This window comes from Camelus ferus, chromosome 13 (assembly GCF_009834535.1).
Source record: "Camelus ferus isolate YT-003-E chromosome 13, BCGSAC_Cfer_1.0, whole genome shotgun sequence".
Lineage (NCBI taxonomy): Eukaryota > Metazoa > Chordata > Mammalia > Artiodactyla > Camelidae > Camelus > Camelus ferus.
This window is the reverse complement of record NC_045708.1, coordinates 24583264-24606364: the sequence shown is the minus strand read 5'-3', so window position 1 is coordinate 24606364 and position 23101 is coordinate 24583264. Positions and strand designations below refer to the sequence as shown.

General features: G+C 38.4%; 2 protein-coding genes across 2 annotated transcripts in view; both read left to right on the top strand.

Annotated features, from left to right (window-relative positions):
- DLGAP3 (DLG associated protein 3) overlaps positions 1 to 23101 on the top strand; it is a 100937-nt gene that overhangs the window by 7207 nt on the left and 70629 nt on the right. The window lies entirely within an intron of this gene.
- On the top strand, positions 1580 to 2599 carry LOC116668197 (platelet-activating factor receptor-like). The gene has a single exon (XM_032494806.1). It carries the CDS (start codon positions 1580 to 1582, stop codon positions 2597 to 2599), a length of 1020 nt encoding a protein of 339 aa, XP_032350697.1.

Sequence of the window (23101 nt, the reverse complement as noted above, 5' to 3'; positions counted from 1 at the left end):
CCCCTTGCCTTGCAGTGACACTCCTCTTGGGACCCTGGCTGCACCCCACAAACCCAGCTCGCCGCTGCCGCAGGTGGACGCCAGCTCCTCCAGCTGTTGGGCCCATTCTTCATGTCATGTCCTGGGATTAGTCATTTGATGGGAGGGTCTAGGATGTGTGGGTGGGAGTGGATTCTGCTCTGTCTCAGTGCCTAAAAGCCAGGCTCCCAGGGCCCCAGAGAAAGCTGTAGCAGCCAGAACAGCAGGAGGTAAGAGGAGTGATCTGGTGGGATGGCAAGGAGAGGTTCAGGGTGGGGCAGATGGGGGCTAGATCCATGGTGGACAGACAGAACTGAGAGGGAGGGGGAGAAGGGAATACAGTCACTCAGGGTCCCAGAAAGGATTGGAACCTGAGAGGTTCAAAGGCAGAAGGACAGATTTTGGTATTGGAGGAACCAAGTTTTGGGGCACACTAGGAGTATGACTAGGGAGTCAAAAATAGTAACAGGACATTGGCTTGTGTGCTTACCTCACCTTGGGAGAGGGGTGAATATGCCCAGATGTCTTTGTGCTGTTTTGTTTGATTGGGGTTTCTGTGTCTAATGCTGTATGTGTGCCTGTGTGGGCGTACACATTTATCTGTGTGCTGCCTAGAGGGGGAGGGAGCTAATGGTTATGAAGTTTCTCCCCAGTGTCAGCCAGTGCTCAGAGTTTTACTTATGTTTTCTCATAATCCTCCCAACAACCCTGTGAGGTAGGTATTTTAATCTCCATTTTACAGCAGAGAAGACAGGATCAGTGAAGCTGAGTAATTTGCCTAAGGTCACATGGCAGATAAATGTGTGTATCTAGAATCTGCCTGATTCCCAGGCTGGGCTTTCTTTGCTTTGCTGTCTGAAATTTCAAATCAGACCCAGGACTTCGTGGTCAAAAGGTGAGGGGGGAAGGAAAACAGGCTGGAAGGCCTGAAAGATGTGAAACCTTTTCAGCCCTGTCCAAGGTGCGCCAGGCAAGCCTCAGGAGAGGACCTTCACCAAGGCAAGTGTGAGTCACTGTGCATGGGCATGTCCTCTGGGTCACTGCATCCTAAGACAGTAACTCCATCCATGCCTGCTGTCCCCTCCACTGATCTGGATGGCACGTGGAGCAGGGAGTCCTCTGCTTTTTCTGGGAAGGACTCTATATTCCAGCCTGATCTCTCCATAACTCCCTGTTGGCTCAGCCTTGCTTGGGCTTACTGTATATGCCTGTGCCCCACAAGTCTGTACCATACTCCATCTGTGAGGGGCACTTCCACTCTCCCAATCACCAAGGTTGTAAATTTCCAAGCTCACTGGGATTCCTGCCTCTTCCTCATTTCCCACATCTTGTCACCAAGCCCATTCGGCTTCAACTCTCGAATCCCCCTCCTTTCCATCCCCAGCAGGTGCTGGCTGCACTGGCTCCTCAGCCCCGCAGTGGGCTTCGTTGCTTCTAGTCTCTTCCCACCGGACTGAGGAAGGAGGGGGCTGGGGTCGGCAGGGAAAGGCGGGATGGAGACCTTCTTGTGTGGCTAGCCTCCACGGTGACTGCTCTTCCTCTCGCTAGTCCAAGGTCCGCGATGAACAGCAGCGCTGGGGACCTGGGTGTTGGCGGCTGCAGCCCCTGGGATGACCCTGCTCGCTTCATCGTGGTGCCCGCGGCCTACGCCTTGGCGCTCAGCCTGGGGCTGCCAGCCAACTTGGCGGCCCTGGCAGTGTTCGTCCGCAGCGGCAGGCGCCTGGGCCAGGCCCTGCGTCTCTACCTGCTCAACCTGGCGCTGGCCGACGTGCTCTTCACGCTCACGCTGCCGCTGTGGCTCACCTACTACCTGGGCCCGGCCCACTGGCCCTTCCCGGAGTCCGCCTGCCGCGCGGCCGGGGCCGCCTACTACGTGTCCACCTACGCCGCCGTGGCCTTCGCCGCGCTCATCAGCGTGTGCCGCTGCCGCTCGGTGCGCCGACCCGGGCCCAGGGCGGCCGCCCGCCAGGCGCTGCGCCGCCGGGGCCCCGCCCGCGCCGCCTGCGCCGCCGCCTGGCTGGCCGGCCTGGCCTGCGCCGCGCCCTCGCTGGCCGCGCCGCGCGCGCTGCGCCCCGGGCCGGGCGGCGCCGCTCGCTGCCTGGAGCGCGGCTGGGCGCGCGCGGGCCTGGCCTACGCCACCGTGGCCTTCTTCGCCGCCGCCTTCCTGCTGGTGCTCGCGGCCTACGTGAGCCTGGCGCGGGCGCTCGCGGCGCCCTCGGGCCAGGCCCCAGGCCCGGCCCCCGCCAGCCCGCACCGGCGCGCGGCCAGGACCATGGTGCTGGGGCTCCTGCTGGTCTTCGCTGTCTGCCTGGCGCCTTATCACCTGCTGCTGGCGCCCTGGGTGGCCGGGCAGGAGGGCGTCGCGGGCCGCGGCGACAACGGGTGCCGCGCCGCCTCCACACTCGACGTCCTACACACCCTCAGCCTGGCGCTGCTCAGTCTCAACAGCTGCTTGGACCCGCTCATCTACTGCTTCTCCGTGCGCCGCTTCCGCCAGGACTGCTGGGCTCTGAGTTGCCGCCCCGAGGCCGGGGCGCCCGGGGCGCACGCAGCCTCCTTGGCCTCCTCGGCCTCCTCCTGAGAGGCCGCTGGCCCGCTGCCTGCTTCACCCCTGCCAGCCTCCCAGTGGCGTTCTGGGCGGAGAAAGCTCTTTGGAAGGACCTAGATTCCATTCCTGACGCAGCCACATATTAGCCGCTGTAGCTGTACACCTCTGGGCTCTGTCAAAAGTGGGAATAACATTCTTTGTAACCTGAATGTTCCCCAGACTTTGCCAGCTTTTAGATACATATAATATACTATTGCTTTTTAAATCTCTTTAAATTTAAATCTTTTTAAAAAAATCCCAAAGTCCTTAAAAGGGCCTACAAGGCCTGACTGGCTCCTGCTTCCCTCTCAGCGTCCTGTCATGCTCATCCCCCACCCCTCCCCTGCCCCTGTACGCGGGTAGAGTCGCCTTCTCAGTCCCTGGAACGGACCAGTTTCTTGCCCTTCAAGGCCTTTGCAACTGAGTTTGCCAGGAATGATGTCCCTCTGTCTCCTTCACTAAGTTAATTCCTCTTCACTCTTCACTTTCTCAGGTGTAAATGTAGGGAAACCTTTCTCGACCAGCACCACGCACACCATACCCTAGAATGGGTTAGATCCATCAAGCAAATAATTGGCTATTTTTTTAATCTGTTTTTTCTCTTTCCAGGGTGTATTTATGTTGATCCATAAGAAAGTGTCATTTTTATAGAATCCAAAAGATTGAATGTTGACAATTTTATTTTCATTCAACTTAATAAATTCCGTGTTTGCCTTATTTCCGGCTTGCTACTGTGCCTTGCACATAGTAAGACCTCAGTATATCAGGTAAATGCATGAAACATGAATATCATTAGCTAAAAAAATCTCAAGGACTCACTCAGACATTCCAGTCTCTGGTAGATTTTCCTCAAGTGTTTCTGGGGTTCTCCAAGCTTGTGTTACCCGGGTGCATTCCTGACCCAGTCCCGATGATTGCTTCCTTCTGCTGTTGCTGGATACCTGCAACTCTGCCAATCACCTCCATTGTGCCAAGACTCCTGTGCCAAGACTTGGTGATAACCGAGCTGGAGATCCATCCTGCTATTAGCTGGGACAGGGATCCGCCAGACTCACTGCCTTCTGCTTCAGCCGAACTGGGACTCTGTCACTGGGTGCAAATCCTTGCCAATGGCTCTGGCCACCAGTGCTTTTCCGCCTCGTGCCTTGATGACTCAGGGGTTGGCTTCAAGTAGGGAGGGGAACCACTTCCTTGCCTCAGCAGTGTTATTGGTGGCCCCATAGCAAGACTGCTTGAGTCTCAAGGAGTTATAGCTAAATGAGTGAGGGCAGCATGTTTGTGTTGCCAAGTTGGCTGGGTCAGGAAGGGTTCACCAATCAGCCACCATGTCGTACCCACCTCGGGTACTATTGCTGAATTTGCCTTCAAATGGTAAATTTGAGAAATTTCTTCTTTTAATTTTGATAAATTACCTTTCATAAGTTACCTTTACACCAGTTTCATTGGTCTCTTATTCCTTCTTTAAATGTTTTCTTTTACATTTTTAAAATAATACATGTTCCTGAAAATAAATTCAAAGGAGTAGAGAAAAATGCAAATAGAAAATAAAGGTCCCTCAGGGCTAGTCACCGTTCACAATTTCTTGTGTATATCTTTCCAGAGGTTTTCTATTCCAGTACAAATATGTGTATAGTAAATTTCCTTCAAAAATCCACAAATAGGACAGTATTACAAGGCTCTTCTGCACTTTTCTCATTTAATATATCTTGTACATCTTCTATCAGCGCATGTAGATCTACCTCACTCTTTTTAATAGATGCAGAGTATTTATTTTACTCAGTGTTTCCCCTCTTGATGGGCATTTGTTTCCATTGTTTTACTGTGATAAACAAGGATGCAATCAGTGTCCTTGTCCACAAATCTTTGCATACTTGTAAATCTGTAGAATAAATTCCTGGCAATGTAATTGCTGTGTTAAGGAGTATGTGTGTGCACTTAAATTGTTTAATTACATCACCAAATTGCCTCCAAAAATGCGGTACCAGTTACCCACCCATCAACAGCATGTAATGGTCCCTGTTTTACCACGCCCTCATTAGGACTGGATATTTTCAATTAACTCCTTCTTGAATCTGTACTCCTATCTGCATTTCAACTTTGAGCGTGGTTAATTTGGTTGTTTTTCCTAGAAGTCTTCTCAATTTCCTTGATACCTATTTGAAAGCTGGTGTGGGCAGGAATGGAAAGAGAAAGGGTATCGCCTGAGATCTCACACCAGCCAAACCTTAGCCTGTCTTGCTTGCTGGAGGAATTAAATGAAGGCTTAAATACACACCGGTAGGTCCACAGTAATTGTTGTCTCTCCTTCTTTGAGAATTAGGTTAGCTCATTCCATGCAATGCTGACCAGCATCTCAGGGCAAGGCCAGGAGGCAGCCTGGGCCCACATCATGAATTCACTCTCTCTGGTGGAATGAATTTCTCAGCCCCAGGGGCCATGCAAATCTGGGTGTCTGAGAAATGATCTGGTGTCTACACCAGAGCCAGCTGAATCTCCTGAGGCTGACTTTGATTCTGTCCAAGTAAAAAATGATTCCCTGTGGCCTCATGCATCCCTGAAGTCTTGTACTATCTTACTTTTGACATGACTTTTCCCTTAGTAAAGCAGTCAGTTTCCTTTGGGAAATGTCTAACTTAGTCTTCTGTGTCTGACCTGGGGGAAGAGAACTTGAGAGTCAATTGCCTTTGGGAGGTCAGATACAGTGGAAAGAAAGCCTCTGTCTGGAGTTACCATATATGGGAATCACCCTCCTCCCTCTTTGTTGATTCAGGGGAGTAGGAACCTGGGGTGAGGACCCAGAGGCAAAGAGCGGAAGTGATGAGAGAGAACAGACTGCTTTGTACTGTCAATCCTTTTGGATTCTTGGTCACCTTACTTATTCAAAACCTTTAAGAATTTGACCCAAGACCCTCCCTCAGATAATTTAGGAGTTTGAGATGAACAGACACTCATTACTATACATAAAATAGATAAACAGCAAGGAACTACTGTAGAGCACAGAGAACTATGTTCAGTTTCTTGTAATAGATATAATGAAAAAGAATCTCAAAATATATGTGTGTGTGTATGTATGTATGTGTGTGTGTATATATATATATATATATATATCTGAATCGCTCTGGTGTACAACTGAAACTAACATTGTAAATCAACTACACTTCAATAAAAAGTAAAATTAAAAGAAGACCCTCCCTTAATCCAGGATGGAGAAGAGGGAGCCCAGGTTGGTCCTTGATTAGATGCTGGACAACTTCTTTCTTCAAGATCCAGGAAAAGCTCATCTGTCAACTGTTTTCAGCACCTAGGAGTCTAAGGTGTGTTTTCAGTATGCCCTAGACGTCCCCTCCCTCTTGCAGGACCAGGAGTGCCCAATTCCTGCCCCTACCCACCCAGGCCAGACATTAGGCCATGGAGTCCAAATGTGGTACAGGGAAGGGGCTTTGGACACTGAAAGACCAAAGCTCCTCTTCTCTACTGGACCCTCTCCCTCCAGGTCTCAGTTACAGTCCAGGTCTCTGAACCCAGCCCAGCCCTGTTCTTGCCTTTGGCTGGGGCTAAGCCAGGTCCTCACTCTGCACACACCTGCCTGGGATCCCTCAGCCAGTCCTGCATCCTCTGTGACCCTGCTTGCTCTTCCTGAGTCATCGCCTCCAGACCAGCCCCTACCTGTTCCCTCTTCCTCGGGGGGGTGGGGAGGAAGCCTGTCAGACTTCAGTTTGATTTCTCTCTCTGTATTTAGGCCCTGCTCCAGGGGCTCTCTCTGCAGCCGATTCTTTTCTTTGACATCTATTTCCCTCTCCTCCAGCCCTAGAAGGAGGATAGCATTTCTCTCTCTGGGTCCTGGTGATCCCCCTGTGGCTGCGGCTGTTCTTCACGGCCCTGAAACCACCTCCCTGGACCACATTCCAGCTTCAGAGACTATGACCTCCTTCCAGAACAATCACTTCTAGGGTTCTCCCAGGCCTGCCCTTTGCTGCTGCTGGTGTGGAACACCACCACCTGGCCCTAATAGAGACATACTATCATTAAATCATGCTTCCTTGCCTCTAATCCTCAGTGAGCACCAGTCTAGCTCTGAAATGTACTCGTGGTTGGGATGCTGGGCTCACACTGGCCCCAGCATTTGTGGGGTCCTGGGCAAGAGTATAGATGGAGTCCCACATAGTATATGTCTAAATATTTAGAAGTTATAAATTAAGCAAATACACTGTTCAATAAAATGTGTTTCATCCATCTTGACAAAGTATACTTTCATAAAGACAGAATAGAAAAATGTGTAAAGCTGTGGTTTTCAAGACTGAAATTCAGCAAATTGTCAAAGATGACTGAATTTAATTTTACATATTATGTTTAAACATTGTATTTTGGAGATGTGTGATATATTATTATTATAGAAAATATAAAATATTTTAATTTTATCACATAAATCACTATTATTCATAATATGAAAAATTTTTGCCATTTCTTCAAGCCATGTCTATACTCATACATAAATTCTTTTCTTTTTCTTTTCTTTTTTTAAAATTGAAGCATAGTTAATTTACAATGTTGTGTTAGTTTCAGGTGTACAGCAAAGTAATTCAGTTATACATACATATATATTCTTTTTCAGATTATTTTCCATTATAGATTATTATAAGATATTGAATATGGTTCCCTGTGCTATACAGTAGGGCCTTGTTTATCTATTTTATATATAGTAGTGTGTATATGTTAATCCCAAACTCCTAATTTATCCCTCTCTCCCCTTTCCCCTTTGGTAGCCATACATTTGTTTTCTATGTCTGTGAGTCTATTTCTGTTTTGTAAATAAGTTCATTTATATCATTTTTGTAAAGATTCCACATATAAGCAAAATCATACAATATTTGTCTTTCTCTGTCTGACTTACTTTATTTAGTGAACGCCAAGCAGAATACATTAAAACAACCAACCAACCAACCAAACAAAAACCTCATAGGCATATTATAGTCAAAGAGCTTAAATCTGAACATAGAAAACCTTAAAATTATACAGAAGACACATTACAGTCAAAGGAGCAACAATCAGATTAATATGTCCTTTTTCAGAGGTGATATGAAAGGTAGAAGACAATGGAATGACATCTTCAAAGTGTTAGGAGGAAACACTGACAACCTAGAAAAAATTCTACAAAAATAAAGGTGAAATAAAGAAGTTGTCAGACAAACAGAAGCTGAGAACTAGTTATCACTAGTATATTTACAATATAAGAAAAACTGATTTAGAATAGACCATAATAGGTCAAGAATGCATACTGCAAACACTGAAAGAATTATAAAAGACTATATAACAAAAAAAAAGTAATAGAGGTGAAAAAAATTTAAATATCTAATTCAGAAAAGTCAAGTAAGCAACATAAAAGAACAAAGAAATAATGGAACAGAGAGAAAACAAATAGCAAGATGGTAGATTTAAACCAAACTATATTAGTGATTACATTAAGTGTAAATGACCAAACAATCAAATCAGGAGACGTTAGTCTGATCAGATAAGAAGCAAAAACCAACGATTTGCTTTTCACGAGATAAACTTTACATAAAAGGATGCAGACAGGTTGAAAATGAAAACATGGAAAAGATATATTATATAAATACTAATTAAAGAAAGCTGATGCACCTATATAAATATCAGCCAAAGTAGACTTTGAATCAAGAAGTATTAATAGAAAAAGGGACATTTCTTAATAGTAAAAGAGTCAGTTCAAACCACATATATATATCAAATCTAAACTTATATGCACCTAATAATACATCTTCAAAAATTTGTAAAGGAAGAGCTAACAGAACTAAAAGGGGGAAAAGACAAATCCACAATCAGATTGGAGATTTGGCATATTACTCTCAGAAGCTGACAAAAATTCAGTAAGAATATAAAATGTTTGAATGGCACAATTAAGCAACTGCACCTAATTGACATTTATAAAACATGATACTCAACAGCATTCTTTTTAGGTGCAGTAGAACATTTAACACATGATAACACAGAAAACAAGTCTTAGCAACTTTCAAAAGTTGACCTGACCTGATTCTCTGATCACCATGAAATTATACTGGAAATCAATAATAGATAAATAGAAAATTGTCCAAATATTTAGATTTTTAAACAACTCACTATTAAATAACCCATGAGTCAAAGAAGAAATCACAATGTTAAGTACAAAATCTTTTGAGTCTAATGATATTGCATTTTCACTATCATTCAGCTCCAAATATTGTATTATACTTGTGAGAGTCAGCTAAAGCAATGCTTAGAGAGGAAACTACATCTTTAATTAAACATATTAGAAAAGAAGAAAGGTTTAAAAACAATGCTCTAAGCTCCATCTCAAAAAGCTACAAAAAGAAACACAAATTAAACCTAAGGAAAGTAGAGGAAAATAATGAGGAATAAGAGCATAACTCAATGAAAAACAAAGCAGACATTCAAAAGATAAAATCAGAAAGCCAAAAGCTGGTTCTTTTAAAAGACTGATAAAATTAGCAAATAACCAGCAAAACTGATAAAAAAGAAGGTTGATAAACCAAATCATCAATATAAGAAACAATAAGGGGAAGTAATTACAGCAAATATTTAAAAGATAATAAACCTGAAATGGGCAAAATTTTGAAAGATGTAATAATTTTGGAATAAAAAAATTAAAACATAGAATACTTCTATATATATATTAAATAATATGAATCCATAATTAAAGCTTTCTTGTAAGAAAGTTCCAGGTCCAGATGACCAGTGAATACCTCCAAAATTACGGAAGAACTAATACCATTAGTTGAAAACTCTTTCAGGCAAGAGAAAAATGTGCAAACATTTCCCAATTCATTTTGTGAGAACACAGTAGCAATGATACCTGATAAAGGATTATAAGAAAAGAAGATTACATACCAGTATCTTTCGTGAAATTAGATGCAAAAATCCTAAACAAGATTCTGATAAACTTTTTTCTGTGATATACAAAAAGGATAAGTAAAGAGGATTTCTTCCAACAATGCAAGGTGTGGTTTAACATTAAAAAGCAGTTAGTGTGATTCACTACATCAGCAGAATAAAGAAAAACTAATAGATACAGAAAAAGCATTTAATAAAATTCAATATTCATTTATGATAGAAAATCTCAGCAAATGAAGAATGAAAGACTTCCTTATTCTGATAAAAACTACTTGCCAAAAGCTCTACAAGCTAATGTTATTCTTAATTATGAAATTTTAAACCCTTTAACCCCGAGATCAGAAACAGATAAGGATGTCTGCTATCACCTTGTCATTCAACATTTTACTGGAGATTTCAGCTAGTAAAGAAAGAAAGAAAATTATTCTAGCAATAAAGAAAGAAAAATGAAAGTGTTAAAAAGATTGGAAAAGAAAAAGTAAAATTATTAGGATCTGTAGATGACTCTGTACAAATCCAAAGTGACAAAATATTAGAATTATAAAGTGCATTTACCAAGGTCTGTACAAGGTACAAGATCAATATACAAAAACAATGGTATATCTATATAACAGCAACAAAGTAATATCATTTACAATAGTATGTGCATGTATCTACACACACAAATTCTATTAATAAATCCAGTGAAAGATGGGCAAGACTTTCTTAACTTAAATATCTTAAGATATTCTTAAGAAAGATCTAGGTAAGTGAAGGGATATACCACGTTCAGGGATTGGAAGTCTCGAAGATGATAAGATGTCAGTGCTTCTCAAACTTATCTACAGATTTAATGCAATCTCATTAACAATCCAAGTAGGGTTATTTTTATGCAAGTTGAAAGCTGATTCTGAAATTTGTATGGAAATATAAATGACTTAGAATAGCCAAGGCCGTCTTGACAGCAGAACTTAATTTGGAGGACTTAACCTTTCAGATATCAAAACATTTTTTTAAAAGTATAATGCTTGATTCAGTTTGCTAATATTTTGTCTAGGATTTTTTGTGTCTATGTTCATGACAGATATTGATCAGTAGTATTCTCTTTTAAAAATATCTTTAGCCTTGATATCGCAATAATGCTGATCTTATAAACAAGTTGAGAAGTATTCTCATCAATTTTCTGAAAGAATTTTGTGTAGGATGATTGTCAAATCTCATTCATGAGGGCTCCATTCCCATGACCTAATTGTCTCAAAAAGCCCCACTTTGTAATACCATTACATTTGGGGGTGGGTTAGGATTTTAACATATGAATTTTGGGGGACACAAACATTCAAGTCCATTGTATTTCACCCCTGCCTCCTAACCGCCCTGCCAAATTCATGAACTTCTCACATACAAAGTATGTCCAATCCATCACAACATCTGCAAAAGTCTTAACTCATTCTAGCATCAATTCTAAAATCTAAAGCCCAAGGTCTCATCTGAATCAGGTGTAGGTGATACTCAAGGCATCCAAGGCAAAATTACTCTTCAGCTATGAACCTGTGAAACCAAACAAGTTATGTGTTTCCAAAATACAATAGTGGGACAGGCATAGGAGAGATATTTCCATTTCAAAATGGGGAAATAGGAAAGAAGGAAGGGGTGATGGGTCCCAAGCAAGTCCAAAATCTAGCAAGGCAATCTCCATGAGATTTTAAGGCTGGAGAAAAAATCCTCTCTGGTTAGATGTTCTGCTGTTCAGACCCACTGGGGTAGCAACATCAGCCCCACAGTTTGGCGGGGTTCTACCCACTTGAAATTGTTCTGTTGTCTGTTCATTTTTCCCAGTCTTTTTCCCCCCTCTCTCTTGTCTTCATTTTGAACTTTTTATAGTGTGTCTTCAGCTTCACTGATCTTTTTTCTCCAGTGTCTAACTTGTTATTAATCCCATCCAGTGACTTTTCCATGCTGTACTTTTTATGTCAAGAAATTCCATTTAGTTATTAAGTCTTCTATTTCTCTTCTTATTACGTTCATGTTTCCCTTCACATTCTTGATTATGGTGAACATATGTATGATAGCTATTTAAAGTCCTTGTTTGATAATTCCATCATTTTTCTCAATTCTGATTTTCATTTCTATTTACTATTTTTTTCTTTTGATTATGGATCACATTTTCCTGGCATGTCTATTATTTTTGGATTGGATGTCAGGCATTATAAAATTTATAGTAAAGAGTTTTGATGTCTTCCTCTAAAGAGCTTTGTATTTTGTCCTATGAAGCAACTAAGTTACTTTCAGATCATAATGATCTTCCTGAGCATTGTTTTTAAGTTTTATCAGGGCTAGTTTGGAATAGCCTTTACTATAGAGATAATTTAGCCCTGCTGATCATGAGTGATCCTCCTGAGATCTTTAGTGAATGCCAATGTTTTGGGGATATCCAAAAAGCTAATAAACATTTGTAAAAGTGTTCAACATTAGTATCTTTCAGGTAAAGGCAAATTAAGACTCCAATGAGATACCACCTCATACTCATCTGACTTTGGATGGCTAAAATTTAAAAAACTGACCACTCTAAGAGTTGGTGAAGATGTAGATAAACTACAAATCTTGTATTTTGCTTATGGGAGTATAAACTTGTACAAAGATTTAGAAAACTATTTGGCAGCATATACAAAAGATTAGCAAACATATGCTGCATGACTGGGCAATTTATCTCCTGGGTACATGCCCAAAAGAAATGAATGTATATGTCCACTAAGAGACATATGTGGAGCATATTCATAGCAGCATTTCCTACCATATTGGAAGCAAATAAAATGTTAATTAACAGTAGGATGGGTTAAAAAAATTATAGTCATATATGGAATACTATACAGCAACAAAAAGAATTAACTGCATGCGATAACATGGATGAATCTCATTTATCAAGTTAAGCGAAAGAAGCCAAACACAAAAAGTTATACTTACAAAAAAATTACATTTAATGTAATTATTGATAGTTATGTACTTATTGCCATTTTGTTAATTGTCTGGTTGTTTTTGTAGTTCCTTTTTCTTCTTTTGTTCTCTTCCTTTGTGATTTGATGGCTATCTTTAGTGCTATGTTTAGAATCCTTTCTCTTTTTTGTGTATATATTATAGGTTTGTGTGTGTATATATTATAGATTTTTGGGTTTTGGTTACCATGAAGTATATTTTTAAGGTGATGATCTCTTAAGTTCAAATGCCTTCTAACCACTCAACGTTTTTACTTCCTCTCACTCAATGAATGTTTTTGACATCATATTTTACATCTTTTTTTTTGTTTTGTGTATCCCTTAATTACTTATGGTTATAGATAATCTCACTACTTTTGTCTTTTAACCTTCTTACTAGCTTTATAAGCAATTGATCTACTTCCTTCGTTGTGTTTGTCTTTACTAGTGAGATTTTTTTTCCTTTCATGTATTTTACATTTCTAGCTGTGGCCTTTTCTGCTTAGAGAAATCCCTTTAACACCTCTTGTAATGCCAGTTTAATGATGCTGAACTCTTTTAGCTTTTGCTTGTCCATAAAACTCTACCTCTCCTTCAAATATGAATGATAAACTTGCTAGGTAGAGTTCTTCTTGTGGTAGACATTTTCCTTTTATCACTTTGGATATATCACACCACTCTCTCCTGGCCTGCAAAGTTTTTGCTGGAAAGTCAGATGATAGTCTTATAAGAGTTCCCTTGTATGTAACTACTTTTCTCTTGCTGTTTTAAAGATTCTCTATCTTTAATTTTTGCCACTTTAATTGTAATATGACCAGATGTGAATCTGTTTGGACTGATCTTGTTTGGAGCTCTCTGCTTCCTGGACCTGGATATGTGTTTCCTTTCCTAGGATATGGAAGTCTTCAGCTATTATTTCTTCAAATAAATTCTCTGCCCCTTTCTTTCTCTTTTTACTTCTGTTATTCCCATAAATGTGAACATTAGTACACTTGATGTCTCAGAGTTCTTTTAAACTATTCTCATTTTTTTAATTCTTTTTTTTTCTGTTCACCTTGGGGTGATTTTCACTTCTCTATGTTCCAGATTATTGATCCATTTCTCTTTATCATCTAATCTCAGTTGCTCTTTTGTAATTTTGGTGTGTCTGTGGGAGGAGGTGAGTTCAAGGTCTTCTTACTCTGCAATCTTGGCGTCCTCCTAGTAAGTATTTTCTAATTTTTCTTGTGATTTCTTCTTTGATCCATTTGTTGTTTAAAAGAATATTGTTTAATCACTTAATTTTCCAAGTTTACCTTTGTTACTGGTTTCTAACCTCATCCTATTATGATCAGAGAAATACTTTGTTAATATTTATCTTTTAAAATCTATTGAAACTTAATTTGTGGCCTAACATATATAGTCTATCCTGAAAAATAACCCATGTGTACTTGAGAAGAGTATGTATGTTAATATTGTTAGTAGAGTGTTAGGTACATGTCTGTTAGGTTATGTTGGTTTATTGTGATGTTTAAGTCTTCTGTTTCTTTACTTCCATCTGGTTGTTCCATCCATTACTGGGAGTGGGGTATTCAACTATTATTGTAGAACTATCTATTTCTCCCTTCAATTCTTTCAATTGATCCATATATTTTGAATATCTCTAATTAGGTGGTAAAATGTATAATTGTTCTCTCTTTTTGCTGTATTAAACCATTTATAAATATATGGTGTCCTTTTTTGTTGTTGTTTCTTGTAAACTTTTAAATTTAAAGTCTATTTTGTCTGATAATAGTATAACCATTCCTGTACTCTTTTGGTTACTATTGCATGAAATATATTTTTCTATATTTTCACTTTCAACCTGTTTGTGTCTTTGGATCTCAAGTGAATCTCTTGTAGACAGCATATAGTTGTGTCTTGTGTTTTTAATCTATTCTACCAAGCTCTGTCTTTTGATTGGAGAGTTTAATCTATTTACATTTAAAGTAATTAGTGCTACTCATTTCTGTCCTTTTACTGTTTGTTTTCTATATGCCTTCTAGTTTTTGGTGTCTCTTATTTTCTACATTACTGTCTTCTCTTGTATTTAGGTGAATTTTTTAAACAGAAACATTTAGATTCCTTTTCATTTCCTTTTATGTATATTCTAGAGTTGTTTTATTTGTGGTTTCCATGGAGATTAAATTTAACATCCTAAAATTATAACAGTATAATTTGTATTTATACCAGTTTAACTTCAATAAAAAACAAACACTTTTTCTTTACAACACTGTCCTAACCCTTTTTGGTTGTTGATGTCACAAAATTATATCTTTACATATTCTGTGCTCAAAAACATAAACTACTAATTCTTTTAAATGCATTAGTATCCTAAATTATGTAGAAAATAAGATTTAGAGTTACAAACCAATGTTACAGTAATACCAGCTTTTACACTAATAGTTTTTTTTAAATGTATTGATCTCTTAAGTCACGTAGAAAACAAACAAAATACAGTTAAAAACTACTGTTAAATAATAATAGCTCTTATAATTGACCATGTATTTACCTTTACTGAGATCTTTATTTCTCCATACAGCTTCAAGTTACTGTATACTATCCTTTTATTTCACCTTGTAGGATGCCCTTCAATAGATCTAGTGGTAACAAACTCCTTCAGCTCTTCTTTATCAGAATGTCTTATTTTATTTTCCCCCTCACTGTGAAGGACAGTTTTGTCTATATATGATTCTTAGTTGACAGTTTGTTTCTTTTAGCACTTTAAATATATTGGCCATTCTTTATGGCCTCCAAAGTTTTGATGAGAAATCTGTTGATAATCTTATTGATGATACCTTGTATGTGACAAGTCACTTCTCTATTACTGCTTTCAAGATTCTCTCTCTGTATTTGTCTTTTGAATGTTTTATTGTAATGTGTCTCAGTGTGAGTCTTATTTGAATTAATCTTATGTGGATGTTCGGTTTCTTGGATGTTTATAATCATGTCTTTCATCACATTTGGATATTTTTCAGCCAGTATTTCTTCAGATATTCTCTCTGTCACATTATCTCTCTTCACTCCTTTTGGGACTCCCATGATGCATATGTTGGTCTACTTGATGGTGCCCCACAGATCCCTTAGACTTTGTTTAATTGTCTGCAGTCTTTTTTCTTTCTGTTCCTCAGTCTCAATAATTTCCATTGTCTTATCTTCAGGTTCACTAATGTTTTCTTATGCTTGCTCAAATCTGCTTTTGTATTACTCTAGTGAATTTTTCATTTCAGTTATTTTACTTTGCATCTCCAAAATTTATTTTTGATTTCTTTTTGATTTTCTATTTCTATTTACAGATTTGACACAATCCCTATCAAAATCCAAATGATTTTTTTTAAGAACTAGAAAAACTTCATCCTGAAATTCATTTGGAATCTTAAGAGACCCTAACTAGCCAAAAAAAGATTCTTGAAAAAGATAAACAAAACTGGAAGACTCATACTTCCTGATTTCAAAACTTGATACAAAGCTACAGCAATAAAAACAGTGTGGTATTGGCATAAAGACAGACATATAAACCAGTGAAATAGAATAGAGAGCCCAAAAATAAGCCCTGACGTACATAGTCAAATGAGTTTTGACAAGGGTGCCAAGATCCATAATTGGGAAAAGACAGTATTTTCAACAAAAGGTTCTGGGAAAACATATACACGTGCAAAAGAATGAAGTTGGACTCTTACATAACACCATTTGCAAAAATTAACTCAATATGGATCAAGGGCCTAAATATAAGACCTAAAACAATGAAAGTCCTAGAAAAAAAACATAGGACAAATGCTTCATGACATTGGGTTTGGCAGTGATTTCTTGAATATGACACCAAAGACACAGGTAACAAAATGAAAAGTAGAAAAATTGGATTTCATGAATTTTTTTAAAAAATTTGCTCACCAAAAGACACTAATTACAGAGTGAAAAAGGCAACCACAAAATGAGAGAAAATATTTTCAAATTATATATCTAATAAAGTATTAATATCTATACTATATAAAGAAATTCTAAAACACAACAAAAACTACAACAAAACAAACACCCAATTGAAAATTTGGGAAAGGACTTGAATAGACTTTTTTCCAAAGAACATATATGAATGGCCAATAAGCACATGAAAAGAGGCCCAACTTCACTAATCATTAGGGAAATGCAAATCAAAACTACAATGAGATACCACCTCACATCCATTAGGTTAAATGCTATAAAAAAAAAAAACCCAGAAAATAATGCGTTAGTAAAGATGTGGTGAAATTGGAAAGCTTGTGCACTGTTGATGGAAATGTAAAATGGTATATCTTCTGTGGCAAACAGTATGATGTTCCCTCAAAAAATTAAAAATAGAACTTCCATATGATCTAGCAATTCCATTTTTTAGTATGTACTCAAAAGAATTGAAAGCAGGGTCTCAAGAGACATTTGTACACTCAAATTTATAGCAGCATTATTCACAGTAGCCTAAATGTGGAAACAATCCATGGACCAATGAATGGATAAGCAAAATGTGAAATATACATATAATGGAACATTAATCAGCCTTAAAAAGGAAGAAAATTCTGCACTATGCTACAACATGGATGAGCATTGAAGACATTGTGCTAAGTAAAAATAATGAGCCAGTCAGAAAAAGGCAAATACTGCATGATTTTACTTATATGAGGTACTTAGAGTAGTCAAAATTATAGAGACGATATGTAATGATGGTTGCCAGGGGCAGAGGGGAAGGGGAGAATGAGGAGTTATTGTCTAATATGTATAGAGTTTCAGTTACACAAGATGAAAAGTGTTATGGGAATGGATGGTGGTGAAGCTTACACAGTAAGGTGAATGTATTTAACACCATTGAAGTGTACAGTTAAAAATGATTAAGATGGTGAGTTTTATGTTAGGTATATTTTACTAAAATAAAGAAAAAAAATTTGTTGTTCAACGTGACTCTTGTTCCTGTACAATCTAGTTGAATGGACTAATAGTTTTTGAAATTTTATATATAATTTCTTCTCTCACTCTATTGCCCATTAAATTATAAATTTCATTTTGATTCTCCATCTCAGGCACTAATTATTTTATCATAACTTTTCTTATCCATTTTACATGTCTGTTCTATTGTCAAATGTCAAAATCATTTCCACTATACTTTGAAAATATCTACTCCTTTTTGGAAATGCTGTGCTTTTGTTGGTTAAATATCAGAATATAATATTACTCTTTTAAGGATATCATGCCAATGTTCTATATCAAAGTTTATATTTGTTTAGTACTATCAATTGTTGCTCTTTTTTTTTACCCTTTCTTTTTAGGTATAATTACTAGATATAATTTCAACAGCTTTAGATCTGGAGTGAGAGGCACCCACGTGTTCTTTAATAAATTGTGGTGTGTGTGTGTGTGAGAGAGAGAGAGAGAGAAAGAGAGATACACAAGACTTTCCAAAGCACAGAGAACAGAGATGGGCCCTTTTGCCTCAGTTTAGGGAAGATACTGGCTGAGCTCATCTGATTTCTTTGCTAACATGTGGTCAGTCTTTAGTAAGAAATTGTTGTCTCCCAATATTACGAGCAGTTTTTTCAAATATTTATTCCTACTGTCCTCATAAGTGGGAAGAGCCAACATTTACTGAGTGTTTCTCATGTCCCAGACACTGTTCTTAGCATTTTATATTTGTTTACTCATGAACTACTCAGTATTTGCTCACAATAACTCTATAAAGTAGATACCACTACTACCCCAATTTTATAGATAAGAAGAGGATAGAGAGGTTAAGCAAATTGCCTAAAACATTCAAATATCCCAAGAATGTCCACACAATTTCCTCTCTTGAATCTGGGAGAAGCACAAAAATCCACTGCAAACCATAGTTCCCAGTTCTTATTTCAAAAAACACAGTCATCAAATCTATCAATTCAGCCTGAAACTTTCCCTGCAGTTCTAATCCCATAGTTCCACCTAAGCACTAAAAATAGTCTCCTGTGTGTCCCACTGGCAACCCCCAATGCAACAATTTCAAAATCGCATGTATAATTTTCTCTTCCAGTCTTTGTCTTTCCTCCTGTGTTTTTTAAAAACACCTTTATTGTGATATAATTCCTGTACAGTAAACTACACGTTTCAGATGTACAATTTGATAAATTTTGATAGATGTTTACACCTATGAAACCGCCACCACAATCAAGGTAGCTAACATTTCTATCACTCCCCAAGAGGTGCAAATTTCTAACTTTTATTTTTCCCTTCCCACACCCTTTATCCCCTGGTAACCCTAAGTTTGTTCTCTATGTCTGTGAGTCTGTTTCTGTTTTGTAGATAAGTTCATTTGTGTCCTTTTTTTAGATTCCACATATAAGCAGTATCATATGGCATTTTTCTTTCTCTTTCTGGCTTACTTCACTTAGAACGGCAATCTCTTGGTCTGTCCATGTTGCTGCAAATGGTATTATTTTATTCTTTTTTATGGCTGAGTAGTATTCCATTGTATATATATACAACATCTTCTTTATCCAGTCACCTGTTGATAGACATTTAGGTTGTTTCCTCCTGTGTTTTTTATTTCTGTGGATGGCACTACAATCCACTCAGTCATCTAAGCCAGACTTCGGGCTCTTCCTTTCTTCACCCACCAAATTCTCCTTAATTAAACATATACTTTGGCACTGATAATGTTCTGTTTCTTGATCAGAATTGGTTATAGGAATGCGTTTACTTTGACATATTCATCAAGTATATTTATCATTTATGCACTGTACGTAACATCCAACTGCAATTTAATGATTTTAAATTTTTAGTTTTTGAAAAAATTCAGTTAATTAAAAAAATACTTTAAAAATGTTTTTAAACTGCTTTGAAGTGATATAAATGTACAAAGTGCCATGGATGGGTATAAACCAGGACTCAGGTGCTTCTGAGAGAGGTTAGACCAATCCTCCTCCCTTTGTATTCATTTGCATCTACTGATTTACCCAAGGCCTAAGGAACCGCTGAAAAGAAATCATGAACTCTTTTCAGATATATACAGCTATGCCTCTAATAGAAGCCTGATGATAGGGAAGGAGACCAGAAGCCACTGAGAGAGAACTCCTGATAAACAGAAAAAGGAGTTAAGTACAGGAACCTCTCTATCAGTAGATCCTAAGTAGTGGAGAAGAGAGCTGGTTCCAGGTAGAAGACAGTAGCTGATACTGGAGATAATTCTAACCCAGCCACTCCAGTGGCAGGTGTACACCCTGAGAGACATAGCTTACATGTCTGAATTAGAAGAGTTAAATCACTGATCTCTAAAACACAATGGGGCTCAGTCAACCTTGTTACGATTCCCCTCTTCTCTTCCACTGAGCATTCATCAGGAGAGTCTCTTTCTTACTTCCAAAGAGTGAAGGCATGGATTTTCAGCCTTGAGTACAACACAGTGTCCAAGTTTCAAGGCCTTCAGGCTACAGCTGAATTCCAGCTCTACCAGCATGTGGCATGGCTGAGTTCCTGCTTCCTTGGTTCCTAGTGGTGGTGGTGGTGATAACATTGATAGGAATGGAGTTTCAGCAGGAGTATGACTCTCATGGAATCATTAGGGCTGGAGGTTATGGAGCCCCTGCCTGGGTATCCACGGCAGTGAGAGAAAGAATGACATAACTAACAGCTCAAGCAGTTTCACTGCAGGGCCTCTCCTACTGAGCAAAATGTAGAAAAAAACATTCTCTCCATTTCACAAGTGATAACTTTAATCTCAAGTATCAAGCCAAAGCAGCAACATTTCAATTCCACTAACAGTGGCACGTAGCAATGATGGGGTGCCAGGGCCAGTGTGGAGTGGAGCTTCCATAAACGGTTGGGGCCTGAGTGTGCGGGTTTTTGGCTTAGCTAGCCATGGCCTGAAGCTCCTACTTTTTTGCTTGGTTTTAAAAGTTTTGCGTTTTAAGCTACCAAGATCTAGTTGTGACTGTTAATGGGTGACATTTGTATTCCCTAGCTGGCAAAGTTTGAGATTTCTGGTTATCTTTGCGAGATTTTGCGTGCGTGCATGCGTGTGTGTGTGTATAAAATCCAGTCTAAATCCACACTGCTGTTAGAATGCTGTTTCCTGAAACAGTCTTGCCTAAATTAAAAACTCATCACTGACTCCACTTTGCTTAGATGTCCAGCTCCTCAGCCTGACTCACCAGACCCTTCATAATCTGACTCTTGTCTGTATCATTAATCTCATCTCCTGCCACTATCCCTGTAGTCTAATCATCTTGAAATGGTACTTGGATTCCCACTTTCACCGAGGATCTCTTATTCAATTTTTCTACAGCTGTTTGGAAAGTAATATATTCTATTTCTATTTTTTTATTGATTAGAAAATTTAACATATATACTTATCAAAGTCTGAAGCTGAACAATCTCTTTATCCTCCTCCCAAATACAAGGGTCTTAAATACTTTAATTCCATTCTTTTCTTTCTTTTCCAGATATATATGCTATTGTTGTCCGATGTTTTAATTCTATCTTTGGAAAACGCACCAGACTGTATTTTATTACTGTTTTATACCATCAAGGTTTATTTATATGTATCTGCATATTTATAATTTTCTTGGTCCTTCAGTACTTCTTGCATCCTAACCTTCCATCGGAGATCACTTCTTACATGAGATCATATTTTGTCTAAAGAACTTTCTTTATAATTTTTTTACTGAGGTCTGTTTATGGCAATCTTTCCATTTTTTTCTTCTCTGAAATGTCTTTATTTCACCATGATCCATGAAAAGTCTTTTTTAACTGGGCGTAGATTTCTAAGTTGACCGTTTTGTTTCCTTAGCATATTGAACATACTGTTCCACTGCCCTCTGGGTGTCTTTTGTTGCTCTGAGGAGTCAGTTGTCAGGTTGCCTATTGCTTCTTTGAAGGCAACCCATCTTTCCTTTGGCTGCTTTTAAATTCTTCTTTTTATCTTTGGTTTTGCAGTTTTAATATGTTGTAGGTGTGGATTTCTTTCTGTTTATTCGACTTGAAATTTGTTGGGAATCTGTAGTTCGATATCTTTGTCAGTTCTGAAAACTCATCAGCCATTATCTCTCCACATATTGCCTCTGCCCTAATCTCTCCCTCTTTTTGAGGAGGGGGCGCTTCTGATTAGAAGTATGTTAGGCCATCTCATGTACCCTACATGTTTCTTAACCTCTCTCTCAGAGCCTTATTTGTCTATGATGCTTTCTGCGTGTATTTTTTTCAGCTCTTTCTGTTTCACTGGCTCTATTAGCACCTGCATCCAGTTGGCTGTTAAACCCATTTACTGAGTTTCTAATTATAGTTAGAATATTTCTCATTCCTAGAAGTTATATTTAGTTCCTTTTCTTATCTTCTTGGTCATTCTTTAAAATTCCTTGTTCTTTGCTCGTATTTCAAAATTGCCTTTTATTTTTTAATGAATCTGAGACACAGAGAATTGGATAAATCATAACCCTTGGTTCATGGTCACAGGCCTCACTGGACATAATCCTCTTACTTGTGTATGAATGTGTATATGTATTTATAAAAGAATATATAATCCCACCATCCAACCCAAGAGCTGGAAGAGCTATCTATCTGCTCCTCCCCATCCTATAACTGTGTTTCCCCCTCCTAAATTTATGATGATCATTCCCTTTCTTTCCTGTTTTTATAGTTTCATAGTATATATAGTGACCTAAATATATTGTTCAATTTTAAATGTTTTTGAACTTTATGAAAAGCATATTATAATCTTCTGGGATTTGGAGAAAATTTGACATTACATTAACTAAGATTTATCCATATTTTGGCATGTTCTTTATACTATTCCATGGTATGACTGTTCCATGATTATTTTATCCATTCTTCTCTTAATGGACATTCTGATTGTTTCTAGGGTTTTTTTTTTCCCTTACTGCAAACAGTCTTGCTATGAATTTTACTTGTATCTGTCTCTTAATTAATGTAGGTAAGTTTCCTTTGGGTACATAACTTGTGGTGGAACGTTGGGTTGTACTGCAAAAAGGATTAGTAAGCCAGTGCACACCAGTAGAGCTATTGGCTATCATCCAGTCTGGTTGGCAAGGCATCTGTTTTGATTGGTCAGTACCCATGTGGTATTGGTTGTTAATATGCTGAATATTATCATTGAGGGTCTACAAAATGGCAAACTTTGTTTAAGCTCATGCCAAATTGTTTTAAAATGGTTGTTCTGATTTATATCTATCTCCACCAGAAATATATGAGATCCTATTGATCCATATTCTAACATTTGGAATTGTCAGATATCTTAATTTTTGCCAGCCAAATGTGTGAAAATTGGTATCTCAATGTGGTCTTGATTTGTATTTCCTGTTACTAATAAGTTTGAGCATCTCTTCAAGTGCATATTGGCCATAGGCCTTTCTCTGAGAATTCCCTGCTCATATATCTTGCGCATGGATCTTGCTCATGTATCATATATTTTTCTATTTGATTATCTTTTCTTATTGATTTGAAGTTAATATAAAGAAAGTAAAAAATCCTCGATGCCTATTCTTAGTCAGTTATGCATGTTACAAATGTCTCCTCCCCATTTGTAGCTTGCCTTTTTACTTTTTTCAAAGATAATTTAAGAATAGAAGTTCTTCACTTTAATATAGTCAAATGTATCAATCATTTTTTCCCCAGGGAGTGT